General features: G+C 33.3%; 1 protein-coding gene across 9 annotated transcripts in view; it reads right to left on the reverse strand.

Moving 5' to 3' along the window:
• The window catches only part of HDAC9 (histone deacetylase 9), a 638632-nt gene that overhangs the window by 344158 nt on the left and 275874 nt on the right, over positions 1–18600 (reverse strand). For all 9 annotated transcript variants that reach the window (XM_072964902.1, XM_072964900.1, XM_015245630.3 and 6 more), the window contains one exon: positions 17794–17915. In XM_072964902.1, the coding sequence (XP_072821003.1) occupies positions 17794–17915 (122 nt within the window). The remainder of the gene's footprint in view (positions 1–17793; positions 17916–18600) is intronic.

The raw sequence follows: 18600 nt of genomic DNA on the forward strand, positions 1-18600 counted from the left end.
CACACCACTCTCTTCTAAAGGGGTCAAACACTCCCCAACTCTTATTATATTTTCTATGTAAGTGACCTGAGAAAATTCCAATTCTGAATTTTCAGTCAGTTTGCTTTTAATTTTATTTTGCATGTCTGATTCTCACCTTTCATCAGTATAATCACAAAACAATTCATCAACTTTCTTCTCAAGCTGGAAGGAATTACTTCTTGCATCATCTTTACATCAATTGTTTTTATCACCCTTTCCCTCTCTAGTAAAATCTACAGTGCCATGCTGATACCTACACATTTGGGTGTCAGAAAGATTGGAATTAGAATGCCACCACTGTTGTTCGCTAGCTGTGGGAACGTAGATACTTTCCTAAGCTCTCTGAATGTTAATTTTTACAAAAGGTAGTTAGCTACATCCTCTGCTTTCCATCCTCTTCTTTTATTCAGATAGGTACACGATAACCAAAATAAATCTTCCAAAACTTTTTTATTGCCCATGTTAACCTCACACATGAAAACGTATTGCACTGACTTCTTTGCTCCTCCTCTTTTACCAGGCTTCAATAGAAAGTGAATTCCTGCACACTGGGTCTTGCATGGGCTTCTATGATCTGGCACTATCCTACCTAACAAAAGTTTCTCTCATTGCTATCCAAAACAGGTCCTCCACCTTAATATGCTCACTCCTCAGCGCTTTGCCTTTTTTGCTTCTCCCTAACTCTCCACCTAAGCAATGTTCAGGATATACCGAGAAACCATTTTCTCCACTAAGACTTAATAAATCAATACTTTAGCCTTGCTCTGCTTACAAAACTATAAAGAGCTTTAAACATTTTTATCATATAATATTCTATATCTATATGAAATCTTTTGGGAAATAAAACTAGTAATGATGAAAAAACAAATAAATACATAAACAGACATGTCTTTCATTTGTTTATTCTATACGTTTTCATAAATAGACTAGTTATCTTGAAGGCAGAAAATTTGCTTAATATAGCATCTGAATCAAAAATATAGCACCATACTAAGCTATAGAAGAAACAGAGAAAACATTACTGGAGTTTTTTAATTATAAATTTTATATGTTTAAAATTATAAAGTCTTTGAATTCCACAGTTTATTCTTAGGAATATTTCACTATTAATGTTTGAATACTCAAGAAATGTCATACATACTCATTATTTCAGATTTTTTTTTCTGTTTCTGTTAAAACTGCAATGGCAATTTTATAATTTAGTTATTTATGGTATGCCACCTTTAAAGGAATTTGAAGATGCTCTCAAGAAATGGCATACATTAAACCATTAAACTTGCAGTTTAAAAAAATAACATCATTCAGAATAGCTTAGGGTCCCGGATATAGACATTTTCATTTGCTATAGTTAGGGGTGGGACGTTAAATAATTTTTAGTGAGTAGATAGAGTTTGAATCAGAAAATATACTGCTAGAAATCTATCCTGTAGAAATAACCAGCAATTTGCCCAAAGAAGAACTTTTATAATGTTCACTGTAAAATTATTCTAAATAGCAGACTATAGAAATACTTTAAATGTTCAACATTTGCAGGACTGTAAATAAATTATAGTATAGCTGTATAATAAGTTATTATTTACCCATTAAATGACATTGGAGATTCATTTAGTTAAAAGAATCAGGAAGCGATTGTTACAATACCAGCATAGAAATTACAGGTGTTTCTAATTCATTGGTTTATAATTAATGTGGATTCCTTTTAAATAAAAAAGTAAAGTCTGTATTATAAAAAGTCAAAAGTACAAGTAAGGAAAATCTCTGTATAGGTTAAGGATAGCTAGTTCTGAACAAAATGAAAGCTTAATTTCTGACAGAGTAAGCAGGAAAAATACAAAGAATCGTATAGTTACAGTAAGTAGTATATTAATTCTTCAAGAAAGACAAATATTATCCTAGTAATAAATCCAAAGGGAAATTATTTTACATGTATGTCTATGTAACAGTAATGGAAAACATAATGAATGTGTCTTTAAGAAACATTTTTAAAAGCTGGAGAAATAGCCTTCATATGTTTTTTCTTATAACTATATTATGAATGAATAAATAATATAATAGATTTAAAAAGTAAAATAGCTTTTTTATGGAATATTTAAACACATATAAAGTATGTCTGTTTGTTCTTATGTATTCACCTGCTTATCTATTTCCCCCAAAGAAATCTAGCAGATTTGGAAAATAATATTTTCTGCTATAGTGAGTGACTGCAAAGTAGCATTTTGGGGACACTAATTTTATGTTTTCAGTTTCTCAGAATTCTATCACTGATCAATAAATGAGCTCTTATATTTGTGGCAAAAGTATTTGGAAGGTCCAACTTAAAATGATATTTAACTTCTGGAACAGTTTGTTTAAAAATGTTTAAATAGTTAGATGCAGAAAGAATGCATCAATTTGTGGTTTTAAATAATTTGTATTCAATGGAAATTGTCTGTAGTATAGTTGAAGTAAGGAAGAATAATCCAAACTCATATTCTTTCTAAAATGATGATGAGCTAAGATAAATCAGCATGGTGCTTTATATTAAGATGAATCAACATGGTGCTTTAACTTCAGCAAAGCAGACTTTTTCGGTGATACTAGGTGCCACTTCTTTATGCACAAAACATTGGTTAGAAAGACAAGGTTCTGAAATAAAACTCTGTCTTCAAACTTAGCACTGCACTTTCTACTCATATAAATAAAATGAAAACTGAAGAAAATTACTAATCTCTCTGAGACTATTTGTCTATGAAAGTGGTGAGAAATAATGAGACGTATTTCAAGGGTTATTATATGGAAATGATAAGATATATAGATAAAATGCTTGAAAGTGGTATTAGCCCATAGAACTCAATGGTACTATTACTACTGTATAAATTTAAATAGCTGTTATCATTAATGCTCTTCAAAATTATTTAATAAACATACATAAATTATATATTTACATATTACTCTTGCCAGCGGTAATCTCAAAGTCTCTAGAGGCTACTCGTTTATTCCTGACTAGCAATCACAACAAGGCAATTTACTGCTCTCCGGTTTATTAGTGTTTTACTGCTGGACAACACAACATCTTAAGGAGGTAAAAACCATCATCATGTAATGAATCATTAGGTTACCCTTGATATTACATTCTTTATTCTTTATACCTGTTTTATATCACAAAGTTTTACTGCACTCTCTGGCAAATATTCATTTTAAAAATCTTGCATGATCACTATAATGTTTTACAAAATGAGGGAAGTCACATGAACCTGTTATGTTGTAACCAGCATTTTTAAATAAAATACTTGGAATAAAATGGGAAATAAACTATTATACAACAAAGGTATTGTGAGTTTTTATTATTTCAATTGACTATACTCAGTTACGATGTGTCAATTTCTGGTGTATAGCATAATGTTTCAGTCATACATATACATACATATACTCTTTTTGTATTCTTTTTCATTATAAGTTTCTATAAGATATTGAATATAGTTCCTTTTGATTTGTTTTTCAGATGTGTGTTGAACATGTTTTATAATGGTTGGAAAGAGGTAAAACAAACAAACAAACAAAAAACCAGGAAAGACATTGATATATTACACAAAAGTACTGTGATGTCCATTGTTGAGGCCACAAAAATAAAACTCAAATCCTGCCAGGGGTAAATTTCACTATTGTAGAAGGGCAGAGTTTACATAAGAATAACATAGGTAAGAGGGCAAATTAAGGGAGCTGAATTGTAAAAGATTTCAACATCACTGCTTCAGGGCAGGGAAAGCAGAGGATTTGGAAACACTTCTATAAGCTTCAGTGTTTAAGATGGCTTTTGAAGAATGGTTAGGTATTTCAGATCTGAAGAGCCCACTGAGGAAAGGCCTAGGGCATGTGCGAAAATCCACATAAAATTCTGAACAAGAGGTTAACAGGATCAGAGCTGCTCTTTAGAAAGATCAATGCTGGTTAGTGTTTCATTCTCAGTCCAGGTCATTTGAGAGCTGCTGTAAACTCCATCCAAACTTCAAGGGTTGGCAAGAGGGGCAGGCACCCTGCCTGCTCTCCCAGTATAATTTCTCTCTGTAAGAGTGACTGATTCAGGATTGGTTCTTGATTCAAGCTGTTCAAGTGACTTAGTCCTGGGAATTTAACAAAATTACTGGGGGGAAGTGCTTGTTTTGGCTGTTCTTTCAAACAGGTAAGAGGTAAACCTAGGGTTGCACTAGGTCATCCTTGTCACCCTTAGGAAAGAGCAGTACTGTATGTCAAGTCCAGCAGAACCAGGATAGGAACTCATATATCTAACAGCAACATGTGAACATGCTGAACTAACATCATCTAAGCAGTGAGTCACTAGAAAGATTCAGTTAAATGAATCCTCCAAGTCCTCTTTTTTTTTTTTTTAACTAAGCTAATTTATACTAGTCTCTTCTTAAAAATTAAAAGAATCCTGAAAGTACAATTCTGCTCAGACATTATAACCTTTTTGGGTGATGTGATTTACAAGGTTTCTAAGTCTAGGTCCAAACTCCTAGGGAAGAGTTTACTGTTACTGGTTAGTGAAGTCTGCCTTGGGCACTGGAAGGATTTTGTAGTGACACTCAGGCCACATGTGTGCCTGCCTTGGTCTATACTTGTGTTGTCCTATATGATAGTCACTAGCTAGCTACATGTGAATATTGACATTTAAATTTAATATTTGTCAATGAAAATTTTAGCCACACTACCCATATTTTGTATTTATTTTCAAGTGGCTAAATTTGCCTAGTGGCTTCTGAACTGGACGGACAGTGCAGACATAGAACTTTTCCATCATTACAGAAAAATCTATGTAGAAGGACTAGTCTATACTATTTTCAAAGAAGCCTGCATGTACAACTATAGCAGGGTAACAAATTCTCTGACAATTTCTTTTGTGTTACCTACTTCAAAATGTATGTAATAAAATTAATATGGATAACTCTAATTAAATATGCTGAAAACATAACTAAAATTAATATATTAATTTTCTCTCATCTACATTCTTCAGGTGGTTTGGATCTTTGCTTTCACTCAAGAATGTTTATAATCCAGAAATGTGAAATAGCAGTTTCTCAAGAAGGTGGTTCAAAAGCTAAATTAACATTGGTCTTACTATGAGGACTGTGAGCTCCTTAATGGCAAAAATCCTTTTTTACTCATATTAATATTTTCAATATCTACCAAAAGGCACAGCACAAACTGTGGTTTGTCAGAGAAGGAATGAAGATGTGACAAACAGTCCCTTCAAGGTCATTTTTATCATCTGATTGGGAAGAACAAGATAAAAACAATAGGATGAAAAATGATACCTAATAATTGACATATGATTGCCAGCTTTAATAGGAAAAATTACAGTGAAAAGAGAATACAGATAAGGAGAATGTCAGAATGATGGTTTTTATGAAAAATGACTTTTGAATTTATCTTGTATATGGATAGGTGGTAAAGAATGGAGGAATCAGTATAAATATTAAAAGTAAAAATAAATATAAGTTCAAAAACAAATGGTTTTTCCAAAGAAGACATACAGATGGTCAAAAGGCACATGAAAAGATGCTCAATATCACCAATTATCAGACAAGTGCAAATCAAAACTACAACGAGGTATCACCTCACACCACTCAGAATGGCCATTATTAAAAAGTCTACAGCAGGGGAGGGTATAGCTTGATGATAAAGCGCAGACTTAGCATGCATGAGGTCCTAGGTTCAATCCACAGTACCTGTGTTAAAAAATGAATAAATAAACAAATGAACCTAATTGCCTCCCTCACCAAAAATAAATAAATAAAAAGTCTACAAACGATAAATGCTGGAATGGGTGTGGGGAAAAGGGAACCCTCTTACACTGTCGGTGGGAATGTAATTTGGTGCAGACACTTTGGAAAACAGTATGGAGATTCCTTAAAAAAACTGAAAATAGAGTTACCATATAATCTAGCAATCCTACTCCTGGGCAGAAAAGACAAAAATTTTAATTTGAAAAGACAAAAACTCCAATTTGAAAAGATACATGCACCCCAGTATTCATAGCAGTTCTACTTACAATAGCCAAGATGTGGAAGCAACCTAAATGTTCATCAATAGATGACTGATAAAGATATGGTATATATACACATACAGTGGAATACTACTCAGCCAAAAAAGAGTGAAATAATGCCATTTGCAGCAATATGGATGGACCTAGAATATCATACTAAGTGAAGTAAGTCAGACAAAGACAAATATCATATGATATCACTTATATGTGGAATCTAAAACAGTAACACAAATGAACTTATTTATAAACCCAAAGAAACTCACAAGCACAGAAAACACTTATTGTTACCAAAGGAGAAAGGAGGTAGGAAAGGATTAACTGAGAGTTTGGGATTAGCAGTTATAAACTACTATATACAGAATAGATAAATAACAAGGTCCTACTGTATAGCTCAGGGAATTATATTCAATAATTTGTAATAATCTATAATGAAAAAAAAAATATATATATGTGTGCCTATACATATATATATAACTGAATCACTATGCTGTACACCAGAAACTAACACAACATTCTAAATCAACTATATTTCAATAAAAAAGCAAGTAGTTTTATTGTAAAAAAAAAAAAGAGAGACTGGTAGACAAAAACGAGAACTCTGGGTAAATGAAGGTCACTTGATGAAAAATCTAGCATGCTAAGATAAACTGATTACAAAGAAGGTTTTTGAGCAAAAAGATCAAGGTTCCCATCAGATTTCTTTGCCACAGAGGACACTTTCATTTCAAAGTGACTCAGTGGGTGGTTGAAAATTTAAAGAAAATATAATCACAGATATTTCATCATTTATTTTGTCATCTTTTAATTTACCTCACTAGATGTGTCTAGAGATATATAAGTGCATATATTTGCATGGAATATTTTCCCAATGTTTCAAGTTATATAACTGTGACTATTACAAATTAGGAGTCATTTTTCAATCATTCTCATGATTATACAACAGATGGCTAAATGCTTTCAAAGGCTTAATTATTATTTTTTGCCAATTTCTCATTCCAATCTTATCTAAAACGTCCTGCCTGTTTCTAATTGAGCATTTTATGAGGAGTGAGAAATATGTCATTAGACTTAGCTATAGTCCATTATAATGAATTTGAGATCAAGTTCTGCAAAAGCACAAAGATTTATTTCTTATTTATATGTTCTTCAAATCATTAGTATTTTCTTATCTTACGCTTTGTGAAACATGGTATATTTCCTTTTTTGACTTCTGTACAATATTAGGAATCATTTGTTCCAAATCTTTCATTTAACCAAGAAATCTGAGATCCAAAATCATGAAGTCATATGTTTAAGGTCATATATTAGTGACAGGGTTAAGACCACAACTCCAGGTTCTTTTTGCCATTCCAGTAATTTTACAATTATACCATGTGGCTACTATTAATAATTCCTACCACTAATGCCACACTACCATTCTCAGTAACTGACACTGGCAGTATGTACAGAGACTGCTATACATCAGGCACTGTGCTGAGCACTTTCATGAAATATCTTTATTGCTTGTGATAATTCTGCAAGCCAACTATTTTCCATACTTCACACTTTAAAAATTGAGGCTTGAAGAAGTCCTGTAACTTGCCCACAGTTATACTGGTAGCATTATGCTGGAATTCTCAGTCAGATCTAACTCCAAACCATGAGATTATTTTCCATGCTTTGTCTTCCCTAGGCTGTATCAGTTTTTTCACACTAGTTTCCCCCACAAGCAAATAATTTGAGTTAGATTTTCAAAGTTCTTACAAGGTTGATTAATTATCAAACAATTCTCAACTGACACTTGCTCTTAGTTTCAACTAGTGATCGTACATATTGCATCTACAATCTGTGAGACCAGCTTCTCATTTACTGAATTGTGAAACTTAAACCATGTGTTCCTTGTTTCTAACCTAACCACACACCTACCTTTTGAATCAAAAATTCTTAGGAACATGAATTTCCATTACGCTTTTTATGATTTTTAAATGAAAAATTACGTTATAAATTCATATCCTTCCTCTATCACAAAGAATCTTACTATTCTGTATCATTTAATTCTTGGGTAAATACTACAGTAATTTATCAGTTGTAACAGCCACAATTATCTTGTATACCACTAAGAAAAAAATGCAAAAACAGAAAACATTGCTAGTTAAACTATAAAAATCTTATTGATTAGATCCATTCAGATATATTAGTTTAAAAAATGAGGAAATAAGTCAAATCATTCTGCTGTACACCTTAAACTTATATGATGTTGTATGTGAATTATATTTTAATAAAACTGGAAGAAAAAAATGAACATCTTATAATCAACGAAATACGGTAGTTGAAAATGTCTAACTTTTCATAATCTACATGGTTAAATCTGTCAAAAAGCTTTCTCTAAAAAGGTAAATTTTCTAAGTAAAAAATTAAATCCTATTTTTAAAAGGAGCTGAAGTTTTAAATTTTTGGAGGGCTAAAAATTGGTTTGGTTTTCCTATCAAATCTTTAGTGTTTGATACGAGGAGAAAAGTAAGAAAAACACAGAAAAAAAAAGTCCTTATAATTAACAAGTCTTGCTTACATAGTAGTTTATGCTCTGTAACAACCCAATATTTCATCAAACTTATTCTCAAAGAGCAAAACTCAATGGAGTATTTAATTCCTCTTCAGGAGAAGAGAAAGATGACATATACAAGAGGGCACAGAATAAAAGACCACAGAGTGAATCATTAGGCAAAGACTTAAGCACAAAATATTGCATTCCTTCCAAAATGTGATTTAAAATTATTTCAGTCTATTCTGTCTTAGTATTTTTAGCACATAGATTTGTTAGTCATGATCACGCTGAGCCAAAAGAGAGTAAATCATTGTTAATCTTTAAAAAAAAACTATTATAATTAATTGGTAGAGAATTATATTGCTTAAATATGAATCTGTCACCTCAAAAAGTCCAAAAGTTGTGCTTTTAAACTTTTTTGAAAAGATTTTACAGGTTTAAAAGTCAATGGCTGACTTTTGGTATCAGCCCCAACATATAAAAAGCTTGGAAATCTTCACTGTCATCTTCACCACAAGAAGAAAGCTGAGCACATTAAAAACCAAAGTGATTTTCTTAGCTCCACCAGAGATTTGAGGTCTCAAAGCAAACTGCCACTCCAAAATCTGGAGTGACAGGAAAATACAGAAAATCACAGCTGAGATCAACTTACTGAGAGCAGAAGCCACTGGAGCCAGTAACTGGTAGGAACACGTTAATCTTAATTTTTGATGAGCTGATGGAGGCACGGATGGCTGGAGGCTGAGCGTGGACTAGCTTGAGAGTTAAAAATTCCAGAGGCTCAATCTCAGGGGGGACTGTACACATTCGTGGATTTTATTTACAGGAACCCAACCAGGTTCTCTCAGTGAAGATCAGTGAAGTGTCCCCTTCTGTATAAGTGACGGTAGAGAGGAGAGGTGAAGGAGAGAAAAGGAGCCATTTTGAAATATGCCCAGGAGAAAGTACAATTTTGAAATATACCCAGAGCATCCTATGACAAAATCTGCCCTCCAAGGGACAGTATTTTACCAGAGCTTTACTGGACCTGGAGGGAAGGTCCATTAGCCAATCCTGGCCTCTTCTAGCCTTTCAGTATCACTTAAGTGGAAGAAAAGAGAGGCTAAGAAATAATTCTGGAGGTCACAGAACACAAACTCAGGTTCCACTAGAAACAAACAAACAAAAACAAAATCCCTAAGATTTAATCATAAGATTATAGAACAATATCTCTGCCCAGTATCTTACCACCACATCCACTGGGTTCCAGTACAGTAACAGTGGATTACAATAGAGAGAGCTGCAAGACACATTCTATTTACGAAGGAGTTCTTAGGGGAAACCCCAAGACAACAGTGGAAGAAATAAACAAAAACAGAAACAAAATAAAAGCAAGGAAATTAAAGCCTCTGCACCTACATCTACTGCAAACATTAAATACATCTCAGTTCCAGCCAGATTAACGTAAAAATGCACACCAAAAGTCTAACCACTCAGTTTCTGTTTTCTGATATGTCATGTCAAGCTTTTAACAAGTTGAAAAGCATGCTAAAAAGCAAGAGAAAACAGTCTAAAGAGACCAAGCAAGCATCAGATCAGACTCAGATATGACAAAAATTTTGGAATTATCAGTTAGAGAACTTAAAATAACCATGAGTAATATGTCAAGCACTCCAACAGAAAAAGTTGATAACATGCAAGAATATATGAGTAAACATAAGCAGAGAGATGGAAACTCTAAGAAAGTATCAAAAAGAAATGCCTGAAAAAAAAAAGCACAGGATGAAGAATGTCTTTGACAGGCTCATCAGTAGACTGGACACAGATGAGGAAAGAATCAATAACCTTGAAGATATGTCCATAAAAACTCTTGAAGCTGAAAGGCAAAGAAAAAAAGAACAAAATAACCCCAAATCTGTGCCAGTTACAAAAGATGTAACACAAGCATAATGGAAAACCCAGAATAACAAGAAAGAAAGGTGCAGAAGGCTATTTGAATACTGGGTGGAATCCACAGATACAGGAATCTCAGGGAACATGAAGTAGTACAAACACCAAAAACTAGACACCTAGGCATATCACGTACAAACAGCAGAAAACCAAAGGCAGTATCTTCAAAGAAACCAGAGGATATTAGAAAGCAGCTTGCCTACAGAGTAACAACAATAAGAACTACATCGAATTTCTTGCCAGAAACCATGCAAACGAAGTTTTTAAAGTGTTGCAAGGAAACACCCCAGCAACCTAGAATTCTCTAGTCAGTGAAATTATCCTTTAAACATAAAAGAGAAATTAAAACTTTCTCAGACGAACAAAAACTAAGGAAATTTGTTGCTGGTAAATCTGCCTTGCAAGAAATATTAAAAGAAGTTCTTTAGCAAGAAAGAAAAGGATATAAATTAGAAACTCAGAGCTATATAAAGGAATACATAAATGAAGGTACAATAAAATGTTTTATTTTTCTTATTTTTAATTGACCTAATTGATTATTCAAAATAATATCAACAAGGTATTGGGCAATTGTAGCTTATGGAAAAGTGAAATTAATGGCAGCAAAATTATAAAGGATGGGAGAGAGGAATTCAGAATACTCCGTTATAAGGTACCTATACCCACAAAGCAGTATAGTGTTATGTGAAAGTGGGTGTAGATTTGCTACCAATGCGTACTTCAAACTTTAAGGAAACCACACAGGCAATTTTTTAAAAGAGGCACAACTGATATGTTAAGAAAGTAGAGAATTTGGAATCATAAACAATGCTCAGCTAAAACCAGAAAAGGCAGGAAAAGAGGGGAAGATTAAAAAAGAACGCCAAAAAAAAAAAAAAAAAAGAACGACAACAAAGAGTAAGTATAATCATCAGCAAACAGTTACAAACATGGTAGATACTGATCTAACTATATCCATAACGAATTTAAAGGTGACTGGTCTAATATACTAGTTAAAAGAGACTGTCAGAGTGGATTAAGAAAAAAAAAGACCCAAGCATATGTTGTCTATAAGAAAACCATTTAAAACATAGAGATAGATGAAAAGTAAAGGGATGGAGAAAAATATATTATACTAACACAAGGAAATTACAAATTAAAACCACAATGAGAAACCACTGTATATTTATTAGAATGGTTAAAATCCAAAACATTAAACTGAAAATACCAAGTGTTGGCAAGTATGTGGAGCGAAAGGAACTCTAATCCACTGCTGGTGGGCTTGCAAAATAGTACAGCCACTTTGGAATACAATTTGGCAGTGTCTTACAAAACTAAACATAGTCTTACCATAAAATCCAGCTATTGCACTCCCTAGGCTTTTACCTAAATGAGTTGAAAATGTATATCCACACAAAAACCTACATATGAATGTTTAAAGTAGCTTTATTCATAACTGCTAAAATTTGGAAGACACAAGATGTCTTTCAATAGGTAAATGGATAAACAAACTGTGGCTCATCCATACAATGCAATATTATTCAGTGCTAAAAAGAAATGAGCTTTCAAGCCACAACAAGACATGGAGGAATCTTAAATGCATATTGCCACATGAAAGAAGCTAGTCCTGAAAAAGCTACATACCATATGACTCCAAATATGTGACACTCTGCAGAGGGCAAAACTATAGAGACAGTAAAAATACCAGTGGTTACAGAGATCTGTCGAGGAAGGGATGACTAGATGGAGCACAGGGGATTTTTAAGGCAGTGAAACTATTCTGCATTATATTGTAATGGTTGATACATGACACGACATTATGCATTTGTCAAAACCCATAGAACTTTACAACACAAAGAGTAAACCTGAATGTAAATTATGGGCTATATTGCTATATTAATAATAATAATATATTGATAGTGGTTCATTAACTGTACCAAATGTACCACATTAATGCAAGATGTTATTAAGAACAGACTGTGGGAAAGAGGTAAGAGTAATATGGGTGTCCTCTGTATTATCTATTCAATTTTTATGCAAATCTAAAACTGTTCCAAAAATTAAAGTCTATAGATTTAAAAATGAAGTCAATGGCAGAAATTAAAACTGTTTGGCCTTAGTTAGCAAAGAGCATCCACCAGATTTCCTTCAATGGTAAAGGAAGGAAAAAAATTTGCTGCTACTTTGGAACTCCATACTCAGCTCTGAAATGCCAGGGAATCGGCAAAATTAACAAAGAATTTTATTCACACCTTGACATTACCATTGCAAGCTGCCTATAGCTTAAAATGAAGAAGATTATCACTTTCTCGTTTGCTCATTTTATCAATAAAGATGGCAGAATACAAGACCTTAAAAAAACTTTCCACAACAATAAGCAATTTAGTTTTAACCTGATGCAAATAAACGAAACTCAATTCCTTACCAACTAGGAACATAGAGTTAAGATTTACTAAGCACTTCCTAAGTCCTAGATATGATCCTAAGTACATTAGATGCATTACTTCATTGAATCCTCAAAATAACTGTATGAACCAAATGCAATAATTTGTTGATTCCCACTTTACAGATGAGAATCATGACCCAAAGAGGTTAAATAAACTTCCCAAGATTGAGGATCCAGATTTCAAGCCAGTATGTGGATTCAAAGCCTGTGTTACTGTGCCACATTGCTTCTCAGTTCTGGGAAAACTGGTATAAAATTGATCACAAAGAATGTATTTCAATAATTACAAGCAAAAATAGCCATAGCAACAGAACTAAGATAGAGTACTAAGATCTAGAAAAATACTCCAGTTTTTGTCAATCTGGAATAAAATTATGAGTGATTATTTTTATATACATGCTACCTTAGTGCTAGTTCTGTGCAGAAATGTGTGTGCATGTCCCTGTGTGCACACGTGCCATGTGTTTGTGTATTACAAGAAAGACACAGAACTAAAGACAAAGAAAAAGAGAGATTTTAAAACATTGTTTAAAAATCTCCTTGTATTAATTCTGGATTATAATAACTTGAAAAGGTCACCAAGGTACCACAACATAACTTCTAACTGTTATATTAAGGGAGATTTATAAAACTATATATCTCATCTCCGCCTTCTTTCCAATTACTCCGGGTGGAAAATGACATTGGCCTTCCAAAACCTTAACTTATTTTGGACCTCTTCCATTTTTGAGTCTTATTCTAGTGTCGCTGACCATTAAAATGAATATTTCAGTGAGGTTGGAACAGTCCTATTAGACCAAGCCAAGCTTTAGCTTTATATGGCTTATGCTCTTTAAGAGGTTAATCTAGCCAGCCAGCTCACTTTGTTCAGAAGTATTAAATGGAAAGATTGTAACAATCAAAGAAAGGCAAAGTTCACCGGGTAAGACCCCCAATAATATAATGGAGCATAAAACCTCTAGAATTTTTTACCATAATATTTTATGAAACATATGCACACACTGGAAAAGAATCCAATTCAAATGGTTTTGAAGGTCAGTTCAAAGTCACCATGGATGTACTATCTTTGTGAGAAATATATACTATTTCAAAAGTGCCTGAACCCAGAAGCTTCCTTTCCCTATTTTATAGTTTATTATCAGTTCAATAGTGTAATATATTAAGGAAAAAAATTCACCTATTACAGCATGAAATAATTTGCAGCCAAAGCCTAAAGTTCAGTAAAGCATTCCAAATTTTGGTATCAACAAATTCTTGTGTTAGGGAACAAAAGAAATCACAGAGTGTATTCTAAAAGGAAGTGCTACCTAAAATGTGGGCAATAAATACAAAAGTTATAAATAATTATTTTATCCTCAACTTCACAATCAATTATGAAAGCCTTTGAAGTTCACTGTTGTGAAAAGAGCAAAAGAATCAATTCTTACATTTAAAAGAAAAGTGAATTAGGAATGAGCATGATTAAAGCTAACTATTCATATTATTCTGATGTTTCCAAAAAGCCCAAATGCTATGAGCAACTATGATTCTCCCAAGGGGAAGGAAGTAAAGGTCCACTTTGCATGACAAAGGTCAGATTTCTGCAGGCAAATGAGACTTGCATGGTTGACTGTTCCTTGGCTGTAACTGTCTGGCTGGGTCCTCAGAGGTCAAGAGAGGTTCCAAATTCTGCTCACTGCTTAAGGGACACCCCTGGGGCCACTTTAATCATTTTAAGGTCATTAGGACCTTTCTTACTCTGGTTGCAACTTTACTCCCTTAAATCTTGCTAGCACATTTTGGCAATTCAGTAGTGATGTACGGTAAAAAGAAATTGAAAGTATTTAGTATTGTATTCAGATCAAAAGATAGAATCCACTTAACAACTTCTTTTAAATCTAAAATTCAGTTCTATGAAATTCAAGCAGGCCACAGAGGATGATAATCAGGCCCCAGTAGAAAAGCCAGACTTTCTGATAGCTTGTCCTGGTATTTACACTGCATGACCAAGACCACTCTTCCAGATTTCATTTTATATGATGTAGCTTTATGTGATAATGATCTTAAATAGTTTCCCCAATCATCACATATGTTTAAATACGGTTATATTTTATTTTTTACTTTTTAGTAATAACTATTGAGTCACTGAAAGAGAACAAATGCTGAAGTCAGTATTACTATTTGACTGTATTTTAATGTTCTTCTATCTAGTGCAAATATATGCCTAAACTTTCTCACGGTGGATTGGAAATACACCAAATGGATTATATTTATAAAAGTTGGAAGATTTTGGTCTATTTGTACTTAATGAAGGCTATCTCTAAGTATCTTAGATAATGTGTAGAGAACATCTGTATTTAATTATATCAAACTTTTCTTAGACAATGGGAATTGAATTAAGGAATATTTTGAACCCCCTATAGAGATATAAAAGTATTAACGGCTGTTCAAGAACTTTAATGATACAATGCTTGAAAATGTTTGGTTTTACAGATCAACAGCCTGACACTTCATAAATATCAGACATTCAGTAAAAAGGGAAGAACCTTAAAATACTGGGCAAATACAGAAAATACACCACTAGAAAAGACAAGGGCTGTATCTTTTCACTATTATTGCATATCACGTACAAAGGATGCCTTTCATATTAGTACAGATACGAATAAAATTTTGTAACATGTAAAATGAGCAGGATTTCTCTTAGAATTTTGCTGTGGACTGAGAATTTCTACAAGAATAAATTAACAGCTTGCTATTCATTCTTCTCAGAGGAAAAACCCTAAGCTGTTCTCATGGAAACAGTGAGACACAAAATATGGGTTTTTAGTACTTGTCCTTAACTATTGAAAAAGATCAAATTTTCTTTCTGGATGCTTACTGGTTCCAAATGCCACTTCTTTTCAAAGTCAGTGTCAGTTCTGCCGTCAGTTTTCAATCTCCCAGTGGTAAGAATATATTCAAAGGCTGTGTGCACAGCAGGGTAGAAGTCTTTCTCCCTGAATGTAACTATATCACTCATCAGTAACCTCCTGCCATAAGGGAACTTGTGTTTTCTTTCCTTTTAGTGACTCCTTGGGCTCTTGAATGCCAGTCACTGCCCTGAGACCTGGGGCAATATTCACATAATCTCTGTCAATAGTTCCTACACATGCCATTGGTGCAACTAAACGTCAAGGCTGCAGATCAAAGTCCCCACATTCTAAAACTCACGTCCTTTACGGATCAATTTTCATAAACTATATTCTGTGTTTTAGAAATACATGGAGGCTCACTCTTTGCTTTGTTCCTTTTATCCCACAGAAGTTTATTTATATGAAAGGCAATCTGATTTGCAGATAATCGTGTGAAATTCTCATGCAATACATAAGGCTCATTCTTTCCTTTGCATAGTCTTCTATTGAAGTATTTTACCATATCTAGTATCAGAGTAGAAATGCAAAAATCTCTGGGCTATTAAAATGAAAAGATACAAGTTGCTTTGCAATACTTGACCATCCTTCCCTCGTGCCTGGTACAATACTGGCTAGATGGTGGGTAATAAATTCTTACTCATGATTGATTTTATTTTAAAATCTTCATTATGCTGGAGGTAAATTATATGACAGAAAATAGGTTCAGCATATGTTTTCACAATCTATATCCATTTTAATTATTCAAAGTTGCTTGGGAAAAATGAATGTAATTATTGGAAAACATTTTCACTCTGTGGATTTTATGTAGATTGCATAGATCCATTTTTCTTCAGGTAGATCTTAGTAAAATACAATGGACCAAACTATCAGCTCTGAATATCTTTTCAATTCAATTGTGGATATAAAAATGTTTCAACTTACAACTTTCTCTAAAGAACTTATCTGGAAAACACCATAAGATTTAGAACATAATGTACCCAAATGCTATTTATGCTTACATATCTAGCCATAGTTTAAATAGATTTATTATAGAGGTAAGAGTATAAAACATTAAATATGTACATATCAAAGGGCTAAAAAGAATATGAGAAACCAAATGCAGATCTTAAAGCCATAGAGCTGTTTACTAAATTCCAAATTTATTCCAGATTCATTGTCCCAGTTCCCCTAAACAAATTTTAATATAATTATGAGATTATTAGGTACAAAGCTTCACTGTGAGTTTTCCTATAATCTGTGAGACATTAGGCAAGTCACTTACTCAGAACCTAGCCTTGGCCTTACCTGTTTTAATAAACAATTAAAATGTAAGGCTTTTTAAAGTGTGAGGAAAAAGATGATTATTTCCATTTTTGTAGCAAATGGTTAAGGCTCCACAGAAAATCAGATAACTGGAGAAAATTACAGAGGTCCTCATTAATGGAGAAGATTTAAATTTTCTGAGAAATCAAATTTCTATTTTCTTTAATTCTACTCTTTATTGCTAATAAGATAATAATTTGTCTAAAATCCAAATGTGATTAACTTTTAAATTGAAAAAGTTACTTTGACAATACACCGAATCAGCCGATGTAGAAACAGGAGCGTAAAATGATTATAAATCAATAAAAAATGTAAAAAAAAAAAAAGTAAAAAAAAAAAATGTATCCAAATGGGATCTACAAAGCAAATTTTACTCTGCTTTTAATCTTCTCCTTATCAATATTTGTAGCCCCTTTATCATTATAATGTTGCATATTTTGTTTTCTATTTTTAATTAAACTTCCCAGACATTTGTCCATTAAAAAAAAAAAAAAAGAAACAGGAGCATGTGTGTGCATGTGCACATGCCTGCATGCACACACGTTTGTTTATGCTGAGAGCAGAGGTGGAGAGGGCATAATAGCTACGATTCAAATCCTTTAACTCTCCTCTAGAGGTATGGCAAAATGAAACTACAGGAATGAAGAGCAAGTGGAGTTTTCTTGGGAAGCTGACTTACCAGTTTTTCGAAGGGGGAAATCATCTTTTGCATCTTGTGCTCCTGGTAATGTGTATTTGTAAGATGGAGACGTTCCACTCAGGGGTGGAGAGCTTTGATCCAATGACGTGTGGTGGGCAGCCCTACAAAAGAAAAAGAAGTTTCACCATTTGCCCTGGAGTTTTTACTGCATGTTGGTCAGCAATAATCGGTGGCACATGCCGTAACACGGGTCTCAGCTGTGTTTACGTTCTTTCTTCTTAGTTTGTGCAAACCACAGCCTCATGTAACCAAATTCACTTTAGCAGTATGTTACAGAACGATGCGGGATGTCCGAGAATGCCCACAATGTGTTTGGTCACACAGTCACACAGAAAAGTTTGCTTCACTAATGGAGAAAATTGACCGAGAGTCTGAGTTTTGACATCTGAGATTATTGTGTGTGTTCTCTTAAGAGCCATATTAGTGGAAAAGCCACCATCCGAATCCTTTTTAGTCAATGATGTAGAACAACCAATAAAAGTAAACATACAGAAGACTTCATTCTAAGAAAGTGCTAGGTAGTACATGAAAGTACATGAAGGTGCTTTTCTACTAAATAGAAAATATTGTGCAAATAGCCTCAGGTCTCCTGACTACTATAGTAGTTCCAAGGTAAAGACCAGAGACACAGCATTGTTCAGTATGAAACGTATCTTTAAAATGTTTTGTCTTTTCTGCACTAATACAGTGAAAGAGATACAATTGTACTACTAGAGAATAGTTTAGAACTAAAAATAGACTATTCAATGGATATAAACAACTATAATCATTATAAAACAATGGATA

This window comes from Vicugna pacos, chromosome 7 (genome assembly GCF_048564905.1).
Source record: "Vicugna pacos chromosome 7, VicPac4, whole genome shotgun sequence".
Taxonomy (NCBI): Eukaryota; Metazoa; Chordata; class Mammalia; order Artiodactyla; family Camelidae; genus Vicugna; species Vicugna pacos.